The sequence below is a fragment of the Daucus carota genome, chromosome 5 (genome assembly GCF_001625215.2).
Source record: "Daucus carota subsp. sativus chromosome 5, DH1 v3.0, whole genome shotgun sequence".
Lineage (NCBI taxonomy): Eukaryota > Viridiplantae > Streptophyta > Magnoliopsida > Apiales > Apiaceae > Daucus > Daucus carota.
In genome coordinates, this window is record NC_030385.2 from 36,653,902 (window position 1) to 36,678,284 (window position 24,383).

The following is a 24,383-nucleotide window of genomic DNA, read 5'->3' on the forward strand; positions in this document are numbered from 1 at the left end:
GTGTGATTTGCAGAGTCATATTTTGGATTCATTAATCACTTTAAGAACACGATCACTTAATTGAGCATTTTATCTTAGTCATGTAGCATCATCAATTTATTAGAAAAAATAACTGAAACAAATTATAAGGTAAGTAATTAATGACATTAATGAATATAGCTGATATATGGGAAGCCTGATATATGCAAGCGATTGCTTGAGCTGGTGAATCTTTGAAATCATTACAAATCTTATCAAAAAAGGAAATATACTGATTGGATACATAAATTGTATACAAAACAATACGTATACTTTTGGTTTCACTATACTACCCTTGCTGTATTAAATGAGAATAAATAGAAGTTAATATTTGATTTATCTGGACCACAGGATCAAATTTTCATCAATGGTTAGATTCAGGTCTCTCAGGTCTCTCGCTAGTATCCGGTCTTTTTTGAACCTCCCCCTATATGTATATATATATATATATAGGGTAGCACTCCATAGCATACACTCTTGTATGGAGTTACGTAGCACATCATTATAAATATATACATAATATATATTCTATTATATTTTTTTATGAAATATAATTGCAAATTTTGATTATTAAACCGAAAACGAAGTTATACAATTTTTTTATTCCAAAGATCATCTAAAATTATGCAATATCTCAACATGATTCTATAACAGAATAATAATCATCCAGAATTATTCTGTTGTAGAATCAGTTTCGAAAATATACTTTTTTAATCAAATTTTAAGTGTTAAATTACTTAAAATAGATTTATTTTATAGTATTTTATATTAGAATCACGTTTTATATGTATTCTATAACAGAATTTATAATAAAATTGATGATTTATAGTGGCGCGCTATGTAACTCCATATAAGGAGTCCCTCTCTTGAATGTTTGCCTATATATATATATATATATATATATATATATATATATATATCAATTGGAGAAGGTAATATTTTTGAAAATAAGATTGAAAACTTGGTTATAAATAAAAAAAAGCGCAAAAGTATATAGTAATGATAAGCGCCTAAAAAGAACCACTGTAAATTACATAAAAGAAATAACAAAAGGAAAAAAAAGATTATCTAAAAAAAAAAAAAAAAGATTGTAAGAAATCTGGTGGTGGTATCCACGATGACAATATTGACATATACCACATGCTGTGTGTCCACCCTTGAATGGAATAATTTGAGCTGCCTGGCACGGCCCAGAGAGCCCAGCATGAGCTGTTGAGTACATGAACACCAGTTGCCTATATATATTTCTGTCTCTCTCAACCTAATCTTCATCTATACTTGCACACTGTACTAGCTAGTCTCCTACCAACACTAATAGTAGTAGTAGTATTATTTTATATGGAGTAATTTTATTTTTTTATTTAATTTTAGAAATATATAGTATGCATGATGTATCTACAGTTGTACTACAGTTGAGGCATACACATTCTCCTAAGGTAAAGCAGCACTATCATCTCTCACTGAAAAGGGTCCTGAGAAAGGAAAGCTTGAGATAATTTACTTTACCACACTACTACTCTTTTCTGTATATTCTTCTCTCTTTTGCTCACTTTGCTTCCTGTTTCCAGATTTATAAATGCAGATCTTCCTTTCTGTCGATAAATTTAATTCTCTTTTGAGACTCTCTCATGTCTCATGTATTAGCATTGCTTAGTTAGTAGCTAATTAGCTAGAGTAATGCCACATTATCCTGCTGGTGGATCTACAAATTAATGTGTCTTAATTAGCTAGAGTAATGCCACATTATCTGAAGTCGAAATTGCTGGATTAATGTAAGATCGATTTCCCCTTGTACCATGTTACTTGTTAGATTAACCCCCCCTCCCAAAATGTTAAGATATTACACTATTTGTTTATAAGTATTGTATTTAATTAATTAGCAGGCTAGCTATTATATATACACAGAGAGCTGAGGTTAGTGTTTACAAGTAAGTGAAGTTTAGCGAGCTGTATTAAATTCTTTACTGCAGCATATATGATGATTGAACACAAATATACAGCAACATTTGGTGCAGCTACCTGGGTTTTCTTAATTTCAAGAAGAGCTCATATTCTTGTATATAATTAGAAGAACCCAGAAATAGGTGATAAATGAACGAATGAATTTAGTTAGTATTTCTATTGATTTCCTTTAATTGATGCAAGATTGTTTTCTTAGTTGTTATATCTTATGTTGTTTCCATTTATTTCAAATTAATATATAGTTTGTTATTTTAGCAATATTCTATATACCATGATGCTTGCTTTTTCTAGTAATTAGGGTTAGGGTTTATGCAAGAACCAAAACATATACAAAGTGAAGCTAATTGGGCTTGCATTGTAGTAATATCTATTAATATATATATGCAGATGCTTCGGAGGGTTTGAGAAGTTGCATATGTTTTGTATGTTTCAAATTTTAATAGAAGAAGCAGCACCCAAGTATATGTTAAGTTATCAGTTCTTCTAGAACCTCAAGGTGTTATCAAATATATTAAGTTATAAGTTCTCCTGAAACTCAGGGTGTTATCAAGTATGTTAAATTATAAGTTTTCTCCTAAAACTGAAAAAGGAGCTTCCTTCAGTCCACTCATGGGCAGGGCAAAGGATTGAATTAGCTGCCGACTCATTCACTCAAACACAGTAGAAACACGCTACTGGGCTGCTGTGAATGTGTGAATGATGCGGGAGATTAATATAACTCCTTTTCTTCTCTTTGCTTGGACTGAAGGGAGCTCCCTTTTCTATTTACTCATCACTTGATAATTTCGCTTACTTTAGCTCACTTGATATGTGTTACATTTCTAAATTTATGCAGGCATTTTCCGGGATACCAGCTACAGAGATCCTTTACTGCTCACCTTTTTAAGTAAAGGTAGAATTTTTAAGTAAATTACTGCGAATGAGCTCATATATTCCTTTAATGTCTCCTCGTCACTATATAATGTGAGCTTAGATATAATGTTTTTTAAGATGATTATTCATGTTTGATGTTACTATACGCTTAATGTTCAGTGTTGCGTCAAATTCAAATGTTATGAATCTCAAATTTTATTTTCTTGACTATTAGACCGCGGCTGAACTAGCTAGGAGGTTATTATGCTCCCGGCTACAATAATTCTGACCTTGTAAAATTATTAATAGAGATTGGGGAAAGTATTCAAAATCGCGATTGGCATACTATAAATACAAGTAGTAATTACGCTACTAGCTCTCTGCTGCCAATCTGCCATTACAAATGTCCGTGTGTTCGGGTTCCACCGCATAAGTAGTTCTGTTTACTACGTCCATCTCAAATTACATGTCCATTCCAGGTTTTGAATAACAGGGAAGGAGCCCAGGATTAGTAGTCGTATTATGCAGCTATACTAGGCTTGAGAAAGCTGCTTTCTGAGTAGGAATAGGGTAGGTTTTGGTGCTCTTGGAACTTGAAGCTAAACTAGCTTATTTTAAGCAGAGTAGAGTAGTAGCAGAATGGACTAGTACAGTAGTAGTAGTAGTACTGTAATTTATTGGCATTCGTGATGTTTATTCTTTTATTATCACCACTTTAAGCAGTTTTACAGGCACCCACCACCGCCACAGATCAAGCCATGTGATATCATGGCCCTCCCTCATCCAACGGTCAGTGAAACACATCGCCTCGTTCCAAAATTGAATTCAAAGGTGATTACTCAGTTTAATTTAACTCAGCTTAATCAAATTAAAACTGATGTTCTGATTTATCAAAAAGAAATCATGTTAATTCTTTGTATCTAATTATGATCCGAAATTTTCAAACAAATTAGTAGATCAAGCCAATTTAAACTATATACCTGTTAAGAGTCCTTAAAAAAAACACTATAAATGTGTATTGTGCTATGATATTCAGATGTTTCACAGTTTCATATCATTTTCAGGTTTTATCTGTAAATCGTACGACGAATCGGATCAGATTGTGCTATAACACGCAGACGTTTCACAATTTCATATCATTTTCGGGTTTTATCTCGGTAAATCGGGTGCCGAATCAGATCTGAGTCAGACGGTGTGTGATAATGTTGCCATTGGCATTGATTTGCCGCCCCAGCTGTGCAGGGAATTTTATAGTGGGACTGAGCCGGCCATCGTAAGCAAACACTCTGGAGTAGCAGTCTCAAACCTCGAGCTGCTCACTTTGGTATCATTAAAGTAGTGTAAGATGGGGGAGGTGATCTGGTGTTTTTTGTGCTTTTTAAGTAGTATAGTCTTTAGAACTGTGAGTTAAGTGTGTAAAAAACTGTAGAAAATGGGAGTTCAATGTGTGGACCAAGAAATGAAAGTACAAAATTTTATCTTCCCCAGATTGAGGCATGTGTATTGTTTATGCACTTGTCTAATCTCTGATCAATATTATTCTCTTTTTTAACTTTTTCCAGGGGCTGTGCCAAATCTCCAGTAGTCTCATTAAATAAATCTATGCAATATGTCATCTTTGGCGTGCATGCTTTCCTTATTAGTACTCCCTCCGTCCCAACAGGTAGTACTCCCTCCGTCCCACCAGGTTCTTTACAGTTTCTTTTTTTGGACGTCCCACCCAATTCTTTACATTACAAAACTTTCCCAAAATAGTTAATGGGTCCCATCACTTTATCACTTTTTCTCGCCTTTCACACTACTTTTACTCCACTATCTCTCTTTAATATATTAAAAATCAATGGGTCCCACCGTTTCATCCACTTTTCTTCCTTTTTTCCACTACTTTATACATATTTCTTAACCTCCGTGCCCAAATCCAATGTAAACAACTCGGTGGGACGGAGGGAGTATACATTTGGTATAGAAAAAATGAGTAAAGTTAAATGTAAGATGAGTAAAATGGCGGGACCCATTTATATTTAATTATAGATGTGTTTATAGTATTATTATAAAATGAAGATAGTGGAAGAAAGTAGTTGGTGTAATAATGTTTTACATTATTAAAAGTTGCTATTTTAGGAATGTATAGAAATGATGGTACGTTCCAAAAAAGAAACTGTATAGAAATGACCGGGACGGAGGGAGTAGTAAGCACTGTATGCTTCTAGATCCAAACAATCTGCTTGCTGTACGTGTTTGAATCGTATAAAAAAAAGTGAGTGTCAAATGAGAAATGCCCAGGTTAATGCGCCGTTGTTTGCTAGTTGATGTTGCAAACCCTAGTAATTGTATTAACTTTCACCATTTTTGCAGAATACATGTGCTATCCGCTGTATGCATATGTATCGAATCTCTGCATATTATCGATTAATACTCCTCCATCTGATTTTATTTGAACCATTTTCTTTTTTAGATGTCCAAAAAATGAGTCTTCTAACATCATTATAAGATTATTAGAATTACATATTTATAAACTACACTCGTTTAATAGAGAAAAGACTTAATACTGTGTACTGAAAAACAGCTAAAAGCGATATTATGCTCGCTTGTACCAGCCCCGAGGCCAAAAAATAAATTGGGCCCTTTTTTAAAAATTTGAAAATATTCAAACCATCAAATTTTTACTAAAATATATTACAAAAAAAGTTCTAAACAATTTATAAGTAATGATATAATACACAATTCAACAATTCATAAAAAATGAGTTCTATGAGCTTTCCGAGATGCAAAATCATTGCTGATAATATCAGAGAAGTTCCTTTTTGATTGATAAAATAGCAAGACCATTCAGCCGTTCTTGTGACGTATACTGACATTGAAGACCTCAAGTAGGTTTTTATTAAATTTAACTTCAAAAAACTGATGTCACGGTCACTGGAACTGTTAAAAGAATAGATGAAGATTGCAAGAGATTTAATGGTTACAACGGCTTGTTTTTGGTGGGAGGTATTCAGATTTAATGGAGACAGAAGGGATGGAGATGATGGGAGAAGGAAAGACTAGACCTGAAATAGAGTTGGGTATTTGGGTGTGTAATGTATTATGGATATGTTATATTATTTTTTGTATATCACTTTTAATTTTTCTTATCGACATCGCTTGCCTTTCAATTTTTTCTTATTTATTAATTTAATTATTTTGTCAATCAATTTTAATATTTTATATCTTACTAATAATAATATAATTAAATAACTTAAAAATAATAATTATTTTGACAAAAATAATTTTAATATTTTCTACCTTAAAAATAATAACATAAATGAAAATAATAATTTTTTTGATAAAAAAATATTATTATTAAATAACTTAAAAATTTTGGGGCCTCTCCTGGTCTGGCCCCAGGCCACTGCCTCTCTGGCCTACCCTCAGGACCTGGCTTGTACTAAACAATTGTGGAAAGGAGTGTGTGTCTAGGCCGCCACCCCCTTGTCATTTTTAAGAATGTCAATTTTGTTGTATGGACGTAAAATCTCATTTCTTCCTGGTTTGATAATAATTTTTGTTGTATAGACGTAAAATCTCATTTCTTCCTGTTTTGATAATAACTTTTTTGATTTTATTTGAAATACTAAGGAATCATTACCATTTTATTTAGATGGTTTTTAATCAAAAGCGACCTCTTACGGTCGCTTTTAGCTAAAAGCAACTGCATTTAGGTTGTCGCTTTTAGTGATTTTTCTTGTAGTGGTTTAGTTAGTTGTGTTTGAAAATTAAATTTTAAGAAAATTATTAGATATATAAGAATGTGATAATTATATTCTAGAATTTTTTGTTTGCTTGTAATTTAGATATTGATGTTTTGTTTGATTGCACCAAATGAGTTTAATTGAGTGTTTAACAATTTCGAGCTTATCATCATTCTATTCATATTATCATCAACTAAAACTCAAACCCTCAATTTTTATGACAAATTTAATTGAGTGTCTAAAAATTTCAAGCTTCTCATCATTTCATAATATCTGTTAGGTATCAGTCCATTACAATATTCGTTAGGTATGTTTTGGTCAGAAAGTTAGAAGTGGTATCAGAGCCAGGTTAGGATCGTGATTGATGAGGTTGAAGGAAAATTCGGGATTCAATTGAGAATGTAGAGTATAGTGAATTTTGTTAGTAGGAAGAGACGAAGTTACGTGCAGTATGATGGTTGACTTGCACCGTGGATCAATCATGATGGATTCAAGATGGAAGAAGATTGGATTGTTCTTTTAGAGGCCGGAGGATTGTGAAAGCAAGGATCGGGTGACATGGAAGGGCACTCATGGTTGATGCACGTGATTTTGTTGATGCATAAAGTTTGGAAGAAAGAGAATGGAAGATTCTAGTTCGAAGAGAGGCATTGGCAGATGGATGTCGTTGTCTTGATCGTGATTGTTGATTGTATTGGGCTGAAGGGGAGGATTGTTAGGTATCAACCCATTACAATGGTAGCATGGACTTTGGTGATCCAAAATATATGAAGTTAATAATTACTCCCTCCGTCCCAAAATACACGTCGCTTTGACTTTTTGCACGTAATTTGATGTGCAAATAAAACATACTTCTATACATTATTTTTCAAATCTTCTTTTTCTGAATAAAAATATAACATCCATATTTTTATTCAGAAAAAAAAAATTGAAAAATAATATATAGACATATGTTTTATTTACACGTGAAAAAAGTCAAAGTGACATGTATTGTGGGACAGAGGGAGTATATGTTTAGACAATTATTATAAAAGGTATGTTTTGGTCAGAAAGTTAAAAGTGGATTGTTGGGTATGTGTAACTGTTTTAGAATTAGATTCTGATTTGTCTAGTTTGAGATGGCTATATATACATAATCATATTATGTTTGATAGCTGTGCTCAAGATGTAGACTTAGGTATCGCTTGCGGGCGGATGCTTGAGTTGTAGGCTTGAGTATCCAAATTGGTTTGATTGTATTATTGATAATGGTTTTGATTAATAATACAAGTTGGGACGTCGGTTTTCCACGTCAAATATATTGTTGTGTGTGCGCTTTGCATTAGAAGTTGAATCTCGTTTTTTATCCCTAATAATATCATCAACCAAAGCTCAAACCCTCAATTTTTATGAATGAATGTTCCATTCATGTCATATTTATTTCCTCACACATGCAAATTTTATAATACAAATTTCGCATCCACTCGTCCCTCATATCCTCTATTATTTTTTTTTATTTTTTTCATTTATTACCTTTTGTTCCATTACATTCAATACCATATATGATCAGTGTTGTAAAAAGCGGAAATCGGACTTAATCGGTGAAGTCACGGAACAAGGATTAATCGGGGAGTAATTAAATAGATCGGAGATTAATCGGATTGATCGGTGATTAATCGGAGAATTAATCAGTTCGATGAGTTATGGAATAAGGATTAATCGATGACTAATCGTGATTAATCACCGACTTTCAGAACAGAGTATATGATAGAACAGGTCAAATTTTGATTTTTCCTTAAAATTGGATCAAATCGGAAATTTCGAATCAAAAAATAAATCAATTAAAATACACTGACCCGAATATTGTAAGTTGATAATCCACATATCCAAAATATTATTCGAAAGTGCATTTTCACACACATATATGAAGTAAAAGTTATTCAATGTGGCTGTTCAAAGTTTTCGTTAGATGGCCTCTTGGACCATCATTTTAAATACAAAGTTAAAATCCGTATATCCAGATTATAGTTTTTAATCTATATTTATGAAACATTTTGTTTTTTATACACAATTTATAAAAGCCCATATTTATGAAATATTAAGTCAATTTATCTTCTTTCTCCAAAAAAAAAAAAGTACATTCCAGTGTAAAAAATAACAAATAAACACATATATCCAGAGGCCACGGAATAAAATGTTTATACTTGAGAATACAATTCGTACATTGTGCCGTTGTTCATAGTAGATGCACCGTGAAAATACACAAAGCTACCTAGCTTGCTCTGAATTCACTGTAGGTGGAGGTTGCGGCGGCGAGGGAGATATGAGCTCCGGTATAGGCTTCAGACCTGGCTTCCACGCTGCAAACTTCTGGCTCACATACTCCTCATTTATTTCACTGTCACCTCTCAAAATCTTCGAGAAATTCTCCTGCTCCATAGCATTTGAAGCACGTACATTTGTCCCAGCATCATCAGATTCATATCCTGGCCTCACACCTTTCTGAACAATCAACTGTTTCGATATGGCAGAGTTCACCAGGCTCCTGTATGTTGCATCCGTTATCGACAATCCTTCAGGCAACAAAAAGTACAAGGACTTGTAGTGCAGAAAAGAATTCTCCGACAGGACCGTCCTGTCAGAGCAGCATCGTATGATTTTGTGAAACGGATGAGAAGCCAGGACTTCGTATACCTTAGTGCCTTGTTTGAATTCTATGGCTTCGCCGTCTTCTGTCATGACAATCACATTGTCTTTCGAGGGACTGCAGAGGGTGCAGGACTGGGAGTTTCCCATAGCGATGAAAAGAAATACTAGGTGGTAAAGTAAACGATGTTGTGATGATGTAGCATTTATTGATTAATAATTGTGCGGTTGCTTGATTTATGTGGAGAGGTGTTCGGTAATTACAAGAGATGTAGTGTCAGAATGTGTGGATCATTGTGGTCAGCTGGAATGATATTTAATTGCTCTTGTTATTTTTGTGAAACCAAGAAGTTAAGTGTGATTAGCTTAGTTAGTGTACAAGACATCCAAGTGGAATGTCGTTTGCTGATGTGGGTACCTAGTTATGTAAGTGCTGATTTGTCATGGACCTGAGGAATAGATGGATCCTAAGATTCTATGCCTGGTCTTGTACTATTACTATGTGCGCGGAAATTATGCATATTAATGGCATCAAGGAGTGGATATGCGAAAAGTATAACAGGACTTGGTTATTGTGGAACTGTGATTCTGATACGACAACATAATTAGAGCTCTTGAAAGGAAGCCTGGCAAGTGCGGAAGTCTCCTGAGTCCTGACAAGTCTCGACGTCTGGCTAGCTTTGTCAGGAGAAGGCTGAGTTGTGAGCTGCAGTTCCGAGTTTGGGTTTGGTTTGATGGTCTTATGCATAGTTTGAGCTTCGTGTACCTGCCTCAAACATGTCCTCTGATCCCCCAGTTGTTTCTCAACTGAATGTGTGAATTATGCAAGGTCTGTTGGAACCCCTGTCCTAGTGCTGCTGGATCACCATAGCTCTGTAATTTACGTAGTGGAGTCGACTGAGGTTCACCTCAAACTCTATAATTCGAAACATAGGCAGGGCAAGTCAGGCTTAACCTCGATGGCCTGACACTTGTTAATGGATGTGCAATCTGCCTGGGCTTCTTGACAATATGTTGGACTCGGCAACCCAGCATATGTTGGCAGGAATGGCAGCCCAGAATATCACGTCTATATTCAACAGCTATATTGATACGCCTACACTCTATAGCAAGGTTGTAAAAATCGGAACTCGGTCTAACTCGGTTTGGTTCCGGAAAAATGAGTACTCGGAAGAGTACTCGGAATGAGTTATCGGATAACTAATCGGGTATTTTTTTTAATTAATTTTTTCCCTCATATATAGTTATATACTGCTTAATAATAATTTATCTAATAATATTAATATTTTAATAACACACTTGAAATAATGAAATTCAAATAAAAGTTACTTGTTTGATAGTTTTTGACATAATAATCACTCACAAGTTTTAATGATAAAACACATATACTTTCTAATTAATGTCAATACTTTGCAACAAAAAAGACCAAAACATACATAAATTTACGTTTAGTCTCTTTTGAAATAATTTTCAAATAAAATAATAAAAAAATTGATAAGTCAAACTTAGATTTGACCTCGAGTACTCGGAGTCAAACCGAGTTTTGACCGATTTTTTAATAAATCGGTTTTGAACCCGATTACTCGGAATTCGGATCGGACGAGTGGTTAAAAACGAGTACTCGGAATGAGTACTCGACCGACTCGACGATTTTTAGAACACTGCTCTATAGTATGCTTTGCCGACTTGGCCGGAGCATCCCTGTCACTGTTGGCTAAATAGTATTGTATTACTTTGGTCCTTTGTGTGAGATTTTTAATATTATGTATTTAATTTTAGATATTTTGATTATATAGTAAAAATTAATATTTTCATAATTTTATTTTTATAAATAAAAGTATAATATAAATATTTTTATTCAGAAAAAAAATTTAAAAAAATAATTTTAGATATGTGGTCAAAATTTCTAAAATTGCGGGTAAAAAATCAAATTACCTATATAAAGGACGATTGCTATAAAATATTAATTACATACAATTTGTCGAATATTTAAAATATCGTGCTAAAATCTTGTTTTAAATTGATATGTTATTACTCCCTCCGTCCCACCGAGTTGTTTACATTGGATTTGGGCACGGAGGTTAAGAAATATGTATAAAGTAGTGGAAAAAAGGAAGAAAAGTGGATGAAACGGTGGGACCCATTGATTTTTAATATATTAAAGAGAGATAGTGGAGTAAAAGTAGTGTGAAAGGGGAGAAAAAGTGATAAAGTGGTGGGACCCATTAACTATTTTGGGAAAGTTTTGTAATGTAAAGAATTGGGTGGGACGTCCAAAAAAGGAAACTGTAAAGAAACTGGTGGGACGGAGGGAGTATTGTTTCAAATTATTATAAATAATTTTTTTTGATAATAGATGATGTGAAATTTTCTATACCTACGGTTTGTCCAAATATAAATGATATGACATGATTTGACTTAATTCCTCCAGCAAATAGACCTGTATTTATAACCTGTATGAAATAATTGGACTAAGAATCTGATCACTGAAATGCACATTTTTATTTAACATTATCCATAGTTTGTATTCATGGCGACAATATTTTTTCTAAGGATTTTCTAGCTCAGCAATACATACGTTTTTTTCCTGACGAAAAGCAATACATATATTTAGATATATGGAATGTGTGCAACAATCAGTAACTCTCGCAGCACATCTACTCTTGAGTATTTTTTTTTTTTTGTTTTGCTAATTCACTCGAGTATTGATTAGAGAGGGAACCATATATGCATCAATTGTGAATTCGGAGTATAGAGCTCCCGCTCTGAAAGGATGACTACAAATTCGTAAATAACAAATTTATACTCAGTGTACAAAACTCTTCCAATTTCTAAGTACAGGTCTTCCAGACATGCAAGCCGAAATCCTATTCTCAAGTCTGAAGTGCAACTACAAATTTATTCACACTTTTAATCTGGTAATCAATTTGTTATCTATATGAATGACTACCTACGACAGATTCTAGCGTCTTTGAAATTGGTTACAGCTTACAAGTATACAACCAATAAATGTTAACAGCTCAACTGCTCATCAAATGATAAATTTGAAATTTACGGGAAGAAAAACATAATAATACATGTATGCATTTTAAACTCTGCAAAGTAACAAACCAAATTTGAGGATCATATTGTCAGTTTGACGGCTATATCAGCAGCTCCATCAACAGTATTGCTCTGTTGTGCCCAGAGCTGTGCATATCTTCCTGCCTTCGATAACAGAATGTCATGGTGACCCTGCTCCACTACTTTTCCATTTTCCAGGACTATAATCTGTTAAACAAATATATCACAACTCAAAATTTAGGGTGATGGGATTTTAAAAAGCAATAACCCCTACAAAAGTTTATAATAATCACCGCTATGCACAGCTCTCAACAAAAAAGTGATATAGGGTCTTTTACTAAATAGAACATGGTATTGGAGAGTGTGAATATTGTACACATGAACACATCGGAATAATTAAGACAGCAAAAATATCACTTGTGACATCTAGAGTCGGCAACACTTTTTGTACATATCATGCTTACCTTATCGCATTGCATAGCAGTTGTCAGTCTATGAGCAATAAAAATTGAAGTTCTGTTATTCGACAGGAACTTCAATGCATTTAAAATTTCAGCTTCTGTTGAACTATCAAGAGCACTTGTTGCTTCATCACAGAGCCTGAGGAAACAAAATATATTAATCTCTTGGAACAATCCATGAAGGAAAACGTAGACAAAAAGAATAAGAGGCAAAAGGTTGGTTTCTATTCCCTTTTCTTTCCCCTTCCCCTTGTGGGATTGGACGGCGAATAAACTACGTGTTTATCTAAATTTCTCATCTCATACTCCATGAAGACACTTCATTGTTTATGCACAACAGACAACTTAATTAACTTCTGGCAACCTTATTTACACAAGGACAAAGCTGCCAGCTATTGACCGGTGGATCTCCAAGCTAGGTGTGTCAGAAAGTAAAGACTACATTATGCTCACTAACGCAAAGATACTTACAATTTTCCAAAGCAAAAATCATAAATATTTGTTATTCTGTATGACTTTAGAAAAAAGAAGCAATTGAGCATTCTTTGCCTTACGAAGATAGTTGGGTAACTAATAAGCTACACATGGATTCTACATGTCATAATGTATAGGCAGAACTTGGACAGGGAATGCAAATATTAATTTAGGATCCCAGCATAAAAGTTGATGAAAAGTATATTTACAGAATGGCAGGTGCTTTCAGAAATGCTCGAGCTAGTGCCAAACGTTGCTTCTCACCACCACTCAACTGCAGGAAAATCAAAGAATCGCCTTATGCCAAAGTATAATATGTGTGTGTGTGTGTGTAACAATTAGGTTACTGTTGTTTAGGGAAGTTAAACTGATACACCTTTCACCAATAGATATTCTCGAAAACAAATTAAATAGAACATGCTACAACCTAAATTACAAACCAAAATAAGAATCAACACCACACATTAAAAGAAGGATCCTGCGGCTTCAAGTGTGAGGAAAAGTATATCATGTCACCCACTAATCCATGATAATAGAAAGACGAAGGCATGGAAATGTGTAGACCTATATCCTCTCTACATATGCTCCTTCCCCTTAGACTCGGCAATATGGTAAATGACACGGAAATTATTTTTGAGTTTTGATTTTGGTACACGGAAGTACATGAACATGTTAGGTTTAGTGTCGGCTATCGGTTTTCACATTGCACACAGAAGTACACGGAATAAATAAATAAATAAATAAATATATATATATATTTATATATATAAATTATATGTACATTTACAAATTTTATAGAATTGTATGGAAATATGAATATATAATATATATTTCATAAAATTATACCTAAAAATATTTTTTTAAAAAAATTTAATTTATTAAAAAATTTATTTAATGTACACAAACACTACACGAAAAGTACACGACATGTTTCGGATTGTATATGGGTTTCAAATTACGTATACGAATTCATAATGGATCTGATACGGGTTGCACATTCAAGTACATGAAATTTAACGACACAAAATGATTGCCAGGTCTACTTCCTCTTGACAGGGACAGTAATTTTTGGAACAATAACTGATTTCCTGATAGACTTGACTTTGCATTTTTATTCTCTGACGCAAGAGCAAATTTCTTTTCTGTAGAGAATAATCACATACCTTAAGCCCTCTCTCTCCAACAACTGTAGAGTACTTCTCAGGGAAGTTCATTATCGTTTCATGAATAGCAGCATTTCTAGCAGCATCATACACCTAAGAGGATCAAACAAAGAAGACCATTTATAATCCCATCGTGGAGGTGAATTGCATAATTGACACTAATTTTAGTACAAACCTCCTCATGTGTTGCTGAAAGACGACCATAATGAATATTGTGAAATATAGTATCATTGAACAGTACCTGCACACAAAGTCCAAGTAAGCTCTTGTGCCCTAAATAGAACTAGAAAGCTGGCAAAACACTAACTAGGTTATTTCAAAAGTTAAAAGAAGAAGTAGTCGAACTGAACTTTATTATTAAAAATTAAGGCCAACTCACAGTATCCTGAGGAACAACACCAATAGACTTACGGAGACTTTCAAGGGTCACCTCCCGTACATCTTGGCCATCTATCCTTATCTGCCAATCAAAATGAAATGTTTCTAGCAATTAATGGATGTAAGGTGAGAAAGAACCGACACACATTAATAAAATACTGACAAGTCTAATAAGCAGATCTAGTAAGGCAGTATTTTACCATGTGTAAGATTAATAGTCTACATAAAAACACGCAATTTCACAAGTTATGGACCGTATACAAAAGACTACATTACTGACTAGTATAACATGACTATTAAAATAAATAATTATAAATAAAGCTGTAACACTACAGCTGTAGAAAAAATAAACAAAAACAAGATATTCAACCCAAGTCTCGATAACCCAACTCGTCAACATTATTCATAAAACGTGGCTGTCATTGTTGACACACAGCTTGGCCTTTACTGTTTAATATTGACCTCAATGGCTCAACTTGTTTATCAAAACAGTTACATTTGTTGTTTAGCGCCCGTTGGACCACGACAGATGAACGTTTTGATCCCCAAGTGAAGTTCAGTAGAGTTACTAACGTGTTGAGCATTTGGGAAAAGACAAAAATGCAGGAGAAAGTTGCATAACATAGAATCAAACTACTTCACCTCACCTTAAGAAGTTTCTTCAAGGACTAGATAAAGTTTTCAGGTGGGCCTCTTTATACCTCATTGTGCCAATTGTAAGACCTCGAAAATCTCATTACACGAAAGAAAAGCAGGCTCAAGACTACATCTCAAATATGCACAAAATAGTTCTCCTGGATGAACTATTATAGGCCTTAGTTCCGAAACTAAAGTTGGGATGTCACAAGGAAGCACTTTTTTTAGGCCCTCCAAGGATTGTGTATTATTATGGGCCTTAGTAAGGGTGCAGCATTTATTAGCAATTGAATTTTGGGACGTGTCACCAGCTAATGTGATCATACATAATTGGAAAACTTTCAAAGGATAGATTTTAATTGACTGAATTTGAACTCGTTTTATCTTATTATCCAATTTGGAATATATATGAAGTGAGTTGTATCAAACGTGATCCTGCTAGTATGTTAGTTGAATTTATAATTGGTCTGTGCACTCAATACTTGCAAATTTGAGTTGTTCAATGCTGATTTAGCTTTGGATGTTAATGGGAGATGGACGAGTTATTCTGAGTAATGGCTTTAGTTCCTAGTTTTTCATTGGAGAAGCTGTATCTTTATGAATTAGACTTTGAGTTCTTTTCTCACTCTCAGGTTTATAGGATTCAAAAGGTACATGTGGATTTTAATTGAAAATATATGAAATTTAAAAGTTTAGTTTCAATATTAGACTAAAAGATAATAGTTTAAAAACTCAGGCTATTACAATTTCACCTCATGCAACTTGCAAACCTAAATGCCTCTTGAGAGGAGGCTCTGCTATGGTGTGTGTGTGAGTGTGAGTGTGTGCCTTTAAAATTTACAAACAACTTGAAGATTCTAAGCAACCAGTCTATCTCGTCTAGCTCAATACACTGCCAAGAAGAATAGGATTCAAAATCTTTCCCAACATCATATTTTAAAATCAGATATGCCAATCCAAAAACAAGATTGACGTTATAATCTTTACCGCTCAACAGTATTTTACAATGGCTGACCCCAAATATATAGATAGGGATTGCATAAAAACATAGGGGATCAAATATAGAGGATTAGAAATATAATGGTGAACATATGTAAAATTTCTTAGTATCTAAAGAAGAAAACACAATGATAAATCTTAAAACCTCATGAGTATAGATTCTTACTGTTCCAGAATGAGTGTTGAAAAACCTAAAGAGCATTCTAAGAATGGTTGATTTACCTGCATTTAGTATGATGTAAATAACTGTTACTTTGATTAAATTAAACACATAAAGTATAAAAACATATTTAAAAGGCCACAACAAGAAACATGTCTAGATTCTGCGCTACAAGAAGGATAATCAAAAGGGTTCTATCATAAAATAAAGCGGATATGCTAAGAGCCCTGAGTCGCTACCATACTGCACTAAAATCTTACCACTGCCACTAGTTCCAACAATAGCCACGCTTTTCCCAGCTGGTACGTCAAAAGATATTCCATCAAGAATCTTCCGTTCTGGAAGATAACTATGTGAAGTAGAACAAACAGTGTATTAGCGTATCATTCATCGAATATCTATCACAAACACATTTCATGATTTAAGTATAATTAACTAAGCACTAAGCAGCACCTTCCTGCCAAGTTTTTTAATGTAACTTACGATGTAAACAGGTACAACCAGCGAATATATAGGTCACATATCACTCATACAACATTGTTGAAATTAGAAACATGAATACACAGCCCACACTCTAATATGGTACACAGCCCACACTCTAATATGGTACAAATATTCTCTGATTTCCAAGATAATTCCACTTAATACGAATCTCAAATATATTTATACTAGCTTATAACCCGTGCGATGCACGGGTTCACTTCAATATTTTATAGTTCTCTAAGTTATGTTTTGATAATCACATATATATATATATATATATATATATATATATATATATATATATATTTTAATAATTTTTTAATTAATATTTAGTATCATGTATGCAAATATTATTAAACCATTAGTCATATTTATTAGTTAATATGGTAAAATTGGTTGGATTAATTAATTCAATTTTAATATATTACTATATTAGTATTGATGAATGTAGTATTTGAATATAAATGTATGTCGTATTTTTAAAACTATAGGATTACAGGGTTGAGTTATATGAAGGCCACTATTAGTTAAATCAGAGACCCGGGATTAGAGAGTGGAGACCATATATGTTTTGCAACATCGCAAAACATATCATTCATCAAAAATCGCTAGAAAAATGGTCTCCAAATAGTGGTCTCCATTGACTATATATGTGTGCGTAAAATTGTAAGGTATATAATTTGGTTAATAATTTGTTTACGACCCGAGTAGCAGCCTAAATCAGGTACTTATGTTCTGTTATAATATCATAGTATAGTATAGATATTTAATGTACAATTATAAATCCGAGCTCATAACCCAATGCATACGGGGCCCAACAACCCCAACAACCAGGCCAATCCAAAAGTGCTAGCAAATTGGTATACATTATTTATTTGCTTGTGCAAACTTACTAGCAAATTGGTACTCCCTCTGTCCCATTTAATTGTATACGTTTCTTTTTAACTGCTCGACACGTATTTCAATGCTCTTATAAAACCTAGTTCCGTAACTTATTTTTGAAATTTTCTTTTTCTGAATAAATATATAACATCCAAACTTTAATTCAGAAAAAAAAAATTTAAAAATAAATTCCACAACTACATTTTACAGGAGCATTAAAGTCCGTGCCGCATCCCCGTCCCCCAATGTATACAACTCAGGGGGACGGAGGGAGTATACATTAGTTGTTTGTTTGTGCTTATAAAGACATCAAATACTCTATCTAACCGATGTGAGATGTTACAAACACCCCACCTCACCTTGTTGGGTCGACGTCCTCGTATAACACACAAACAAAATTAGGTACTCTATCTAACCAATGTGGATGTTACAAACATATATTGGTTGACGTCCTCATGCAGCCCAAGAACAAACTTACAAAACCCAGGCACTTCTAAGCGGGTTAGGCTGTGATATCATTTATAACATCCAGGCCCACAACCTGAACATTGCCTATGTACGATGTTACAAACACTTTACATTACCTTATTATCGACATCCTCGTACAGCCCACGAACAAACTTACTGAACCCGATGTGGGATGTAACGAACACCCACTTTATTGGTCGACAACATCGTCGAGCCCAGGAACAAAATTGCTGAACCCAGGTAGTACATGTGGACCAGGTCAAGCTGTGATATCATTTATTACATCAAGCCCTTAACCAAATGCATTACCGGACTCAACAACCTACCATATGTTAGTCCAGAAGTGCTATCAAATTGGTATAGACTCAACCAAATATATAGTTGTTTGCTCATGCTAATAAAAAGCCTCAAATACTCTTTATCCAATCGATAATGTGGGATGTTACAACAATGTATACAACTAAAATGATATATATTTTCAAGCACACTATATCGTCAATCCCACAAAACTAGCAAGGGAGATGGAAACAGATGAACTAAGCTAAAGTATAAGCTTCAATATATTGTTTGTATATTTGAAGCAACTTGCAACAAAGTAATATCAGCACATCAATTATGTTTCACTATACAAGAAGTCTATAAGTTTTTGAAGTCAAATTTTATTATATGAATATAATTGCATAGCACAAAGAACAGATTCAACAGATAAGAGAAGAAGGTAAGAAAAACATAATATGGGAACATGCCATCAACAATATAATTATGACGAATATTCCTCATCTACAGACTACAGAGTCACACCCACAAGATATAATTTGAATGGTGAAACCCTTCTTTGTAGGTGACCACAGAGTAAAAGAGAGTATATAAAGGTGCATAAGCATAAAAGCATATAAAAAGTTCACTGGCATACAAAAAGTGAATAGTAGCAATATTTTAGTACAATGATTCATAACCAATTGTTAGTGCCTCTGGAACTTTTCTCTCATAAAGACCTTGAGCAACTGTGACATATACTCTGACAATTTTGTATAATAATAAGACTGTTGTTGCATATTATCAAGAACAAATGCTCCAATTCACAGTAAAATTAATACGAAAACAGGCAAGGCCCACCTGAAGTGAACATTATCAAATTCTATGCAACCCCCATCTAGCTTCAAAGGCTTTGCATCAACTACATCTTTAATGGCAGGCCTCTCCTGCAACAACGATAAAAAATATATAAATTTTTATGCTTGCGTGAAGCAGCACAAAAACTGCCTATCTATTTCTCTTTGTTATTTTAGAAGACAAAGGCAGAACATCAGCAATACAATAAACAATACACATTCCAATATAGCTGATTCCCTTAATCTTGATAACTGATATACTCTTAGTTCTTACTGTAAATTCAAATATACCTCTAGCAACTGAAACATTGATTTCATGTCGACTAGACCTTGTAGGGTCTCACGATATACACCTCCAAGGAAATTGAGCGGAAGAGAGAGCTGGAAAAGAAGCCCATTTACCATAACCTGAACATTACAGGATAGCTTTTTATGGTCCTGAAATCAAAGAAGTGCGAATTTAAAAAAGAAAACCTTACCAAATCTCCAACTGTCATTTCTCCACTCAAAATCTTAGTTGAACACAAAACCATGGCTGCTGAAAGAGCCACACTAAATATAACATTTTGTCCAAAATTCAAAAAGGCAAGACTCCGTTGGGTTTCCAATGCAGCATCTTCATATCCTGGAATATGACACAATCATTATCAATTAAGTGAACCTATATTGTTCAACACATTCCTCTTTTTATGCACTTAGAGGAAAAGGAAGGGAAAAAGAATATGAGAAACATAAAAGAAGAAATGCAGATGATACAATACAATTGTCTACAATTACAATAATTCAATAAAGAAGGAAGCAACAACTTACATTTTATAAATAGCATAACTTTAATGTTATGAAGATGTTAGCTAAAGTTCCTGAAGAAACCCAAACTGTCAAACTTGCAACAAAATTTGTAATTTTTTTCATACTCCAGTACATTATAAGATTAAAACATGTCTGTTACTTTTGCAAAACCGGTAAACCAACAAAAATGACCTATATTAGGAAACTTCATTTTGTCTCGATACCTGTGTCGGACACTCGACACTCGGACATGGACACTTGGACTAGGATACTTATTTTAGGCCAAAAACATGTACATTTTTCAAAATATTACCGAGTCCGACACATGGACATGTATCCCTGTCGGACACTTTTACTTGAGTCCGAGTAACATTAAAAATGACCTTAAGCAACCAAGTCAATAATTAATGTCAATCATGCAAAGATACTTGTCCAAATATCGAACTGAATGATATAAGCTACATGATCGCATTAGGTGGTGAACCTTTCAAATTTAGTCAAATCTTAAACAATCAAAGGACCCAAGTCATAAAATCATAAAAACTTACTCTTCAAAAACTCATCATATTTCTCGACTTCATAATGCTCATTGTTGAAGTACTTGACAGTCTAAAAACATGCATACAAAATGAGAAAAATTAAATATATATTATGACAAAACAATCAACACATAATAAAGGAGTTCCATAAATATGCAAGACATTCATATCGAATTCATAAAAAAATTCACAAAATACATAAGAGCTTGCCTCATAATTAATTAGAGAATCAATTGCCCTTGTACTAGCGTCGTTGTCAGCTTTGTTCATAGCTTTCCTAAATTTAGTCCTCCACTACAGACAAACGGAATAATAGATGCATTAGGCAAAATTGTGAAATAGTCTTGACCAAAAATATATCTCCTCACAGGTTCTCTGCACACTGAAAGTACACCTCGAGAAGAGATGGGTGTGTGTGTGTGTGTGAACATCTGTGGCAAAAGAAAAGCCTAAAATCAAAGTGGTATGATGTTGTTCTTTTTTATTTCTAGCATATTATTATCCAACCTGCAAAGTGCCAAGCAACCATGAGATTTCAAGAATCATTCCATCTGAATAACTACTCTACAAAGAATGATATTTAAAAAAAGAGGCGGGGGGGCCTTGTGACAGGTAACGTACCTGTGTGACTGTCAAAGTGAAAATGACATATGCTGTGACTGATAAGGAAGTGATCCATGCAAATGGTGCTCCGAATTTGTAGGCTACTATACATGATACCATGGAAATCTGAAAGAGAATGTATCAAATATGTCACTATTATATATGTGTGTGACAACTCATTTGAAGGATACAAATAGAACATGATTATAGTATACTGCAGTGATCTGGCAACTGAAAGTTACCACAAAATTGTAGCATTTATGTATTGTTAGAGACATCGGGCCTATCTTTTTGCTGCTCACATGGAGAAGGAAAAGAAATATCAAGGGAATAGAGTTATACCTCTAAGATGGTCGGTAGAACATTTAATACCATGGATGAGAGAATAAAATTTATAGCACGGCTACCACGATCTACAATTCGATTTAAGGCACCTGTTTCTCGACTGTATGCAGAACAACAAATAAGAGAAATAAGTTTAACTAATCTACTCAAACTACAAAATGAAGTACACATTTTGAATGGAATTTCTAGGGATTTTATCAGATACAATAAACAAAGGCTGCCATTCCTAGGGACAAGAAAATATATCTCCTGAACTTGACATTGATATTTATCTTCGAGTCATTGAACACATAAATTGTTTCACACGTAGTATTATAATAAATTCATTAAGCACCATGTATATATATATATATATATATATAAATGCCTTTAAAACAGTGTCATTTCTGTACAAAATGAGCAAAATAGCATAATTTTTTGCCTATTCTCTCTCAAATTTCCTGAGCTTAACTCTAGGTACAATTTTACCATTAAAAACTAATTACACAGAATGAATTGACAGGAATTACCTCAGGTGGTAGCTGAGGTCGAGTTCATGCAAATGTGTAAATACCTGCAGTTAGAAGTTCTTTAACACAGGTATGAGGTATCGCAATCATTGATAAAGTATATCGTTTAAGTGTTGAGGAAAAAACCAAACCTACACACACACAAAAGAATTAGAAGCAAGCTCAAAACCAAGAGACCAATCAAGTAAAATACGCATGCAATTATGATGTATTAACAATTTGTTATAAATAGAGGTTGAGCTGCATTCTTGCTTGGGTTTAAATATTAAGCTCATACAAGTTTAAAATGGTTTGTAATTTAAATAAATAGTAAGCAATTATAATTTTCGGACTTCCTAACAGAACTCACTTGATATCAGTCGAGAAGGTTTACTAAATAGCAAGTAACTCTCATGCAAAATCACTTGATTAACAAACAGACAAGCACAAACCTTTCTTGAAACAGAACGGATTGTCCGCAATGTGACCTTTGAAAACACTGCAGTTCTCAGCTCTGGAAATTATATTCAACACAAATATCATAAGATACAATAAACCATGACATTTAACAAAAAAAACATATGTACAGCTCCCAAGACAAGTATTAGCAATTACTTTATAATGAAGTACCATTGAAAGCAGAAGCCCCTGTGCGAGCTATCCCATAACCGATCAAAACAGCTGCTGGTGTTGCAAAAACAGCTACAGAAGTAGGATTAGCAGTTGCAAATGCAGCAAGACCACTAGCATTCCCTGATGCAGTTGTTAACCAATCAACAGCAAGCTTGAAAAGAAACGGTACCTGAACATTCAATACCTAAACAAGAAAAAGCCAATAAGATCATACATAAAAAAGACACAAAAACGAGAACACATAAGAACACACAAACCCATGTTCACCTTGGCACCAATTAACAAAGCCAACGCTGCAATCACCCTCATCCGAAAGTCCACATTATCTTTCATCCACAAAGACTTCGCAAGAGTAGCAAGAATTCTACTATTACTAATTTGCTCCTCAGAATCTTCCCCTTTACCTTTAGTTAAAACAGTGTTTTTCGAACCACTCGTATTTTCACTTCCACTTGAAGTCGACACCAATGCAACCGCATTAAGCATAAACCCCTGCTTTTCACACAGACAATTCATCAAACAAGTGGAGTGCACAGGCATAAACAGAGAAAAAAAAACCAAAAAAAATAAAATAAAAACTCCTTACACGTTTTGAGGAAGATGGGGTTGCAAGGAAAGCATTGTGGGGCTTAAAGAAAGATGGGTTTGTTCTTGGTCGTTGCCATGGAATCTGGATAGTCGAAAATTCTGTGAAAAAAGTATGATTTTTTAACTGGGGATGTTTAAAAGGAGAAGAGGGGGACATATTCATGATTGATTTTTGTGGGTGGAAGATGAGTTTTCGAGCTCTGATGCACCTTGAAGCAATCGTTGACGATTGCATTTTCGTTTCAACATACAGAGACGGTATAAACAATATAGAGTTGAGTTGAGTTGAGTTGAATTGCAAGGTGCTAATTGAACAGTAGTAGTTGAGTCATGTTTCTGCTATCTATAAACGGAAATTGAAAGAATCTTAAGGTAAATTATACTTTAGATATTACTTACTCCGTCCCTTTTTAGTTGTCACATTTCTATTTTTGTTGGTCAAATTGACTAAGTTTTGACCCAAGATTATAAGTCACTCTTTCATTATTTTAAAAAACTGAAAATTACATCTTAAACTAGATTAAAAGTTATTTCCGGTGACATATTTTTTTTTATTTTTTTATTTGATAAAATATTAATAAATTTCAGTCAAACTTTGGTCAATTTGACCGGCACAAAGCCAAATGTAACAACTAAAAAGGGACGGAGGGAGTAGATCATACGCCCAGAGTTGAGTGCTTGTAATAAACAAATTATTATCACGTTTTTTTTTAGGAAAATGCTAACCGTCCAAAAAATATTCCAAAAGTGCCTTTCAATTAATTATTTACTTTTGGAAACATGTTTAGGATAATAATTTGAATACATAAATTAATGAACATGGATATTTTTTTTACAAATATTATATTAATCATGGTATAAAAAATTAAATAAATAATTATTTTTCTTTTCATGTTGATGATGATGTTTTAGATAATACGTTATTTGATTACTC

General features: G+C 33.7%; 1 protein-coding gene and 1 long non-coding RNA gene across 5 annotated transcripts; one reads left to right on the forward strand and one right to left on the reverse strand.

Moving 5' to 3' along the window:
* Nucleotides 1–956: 956 nt before the first annotated feature.
* LOC108221069 (uncharacterized) lies at nucleotides 957–4,384 on the forward strand. 3 transcript variants are annotated; one of them, XR_001806864.2, is made up of 3 exons: nucleotides 1,214–2,530; nucleotides 2,816–3,663; nucleotides 3,897–4,384. It is a non-coding gene; the product is annotated as an uncharacterized LOC108221069 (long non-coding RNA). The 3 variants fall into 3 exon arrangements; XR_001806863.2 differs by having other exon boundaries at nucleotides 1,218–2,872; nucleotides 3,312–3,663; XR_010291942.1 differs by having other exon boundaries at nucleotides 957–3,663.
* A 7,585-nt stretch (nucleotides 4,385–11,969) lies between these two features.
* LOC108223917 (ABC transporter B family member 25, mitochondrial) lies at nucleotides 11,970–23,818 on the reverse strand. Of its 2 annotated transcripts, none has more exons than XM_017398390.2 (20): nucleotides 23,448–23,817; nucleotides 23,129–23,353; nucleotides 22,859–23,045; nucleotides 22,681–22,742; nucleotides 22,250–22,293; nucleotides 21,738–21,840; nucleotides 21,414–21,521; nucleotides 21,003–21,086; nucleotides 20,802–20,862; nucleotides 19,944–20,089; nucleotides 19,756–19,872; nucleotides 19,469–19,554; nucleotides 16,780–16,868; nucleotides 16,526–16,581; nucleotides 14,726–14,806; nucleotides 14,522–14,587; nucleotides 14,347–14,439; nucleotides 13,393–13,457; nucleotides 12,713–12,848; nucleotides 11,970–12,455 (listed from the first exon to the last, which is right to left on the reverse strand). In XM_017398390.2, the coding sequence occupies exons 1-20, from the start codon at nucleotides 23,682–23,684 to the stop codon at nucleotides 12,309–12,311; spliced, it is 2,193 nt and encodes a 730-aa protein (XP_017253879.1). In that variant the 5' UTR covers nucleotides 23,685–23,817; the 3' UTR covers nucleotides 11,970–12,308. The 2 variants fall into 2 exon arrangements, with proteins under 2 accessions (XP_017253879.1, XP_017253878.1); XM_017398389.2 differs by having other exon boundaries at nucleotides 12,066–12,455; nucleotides 23,129–23,356; nucleotides 23,448–23,818.
* Between the last annotated feature and the right edge of the window lie 565 nt (nucleotides 23,819–24,383).

Coding starts and splice junctions, on each gene's coding strand:
- LOC108223917 (XM_017398389.2), bottom strand. CDS start 23,684: ATGCAATCGTCAACGATTGCTTCAAGGTGCATCAGAGCTCGAAAACTC. Junction 23,046..23,128: donor CTTTGTTAATTGGTGCCAAG/GTGAACATGGGT, acceptor TTTCTTGTTTAG/GTATTGAATGTTCAGGTACC. Junction 21,087..21,413: donor TCACTTTGACAGTCACACAG/GTACGTTACCTG, acceptor GTTTGTCTGTAG/TGGAGGACTAAATTTAGGAA.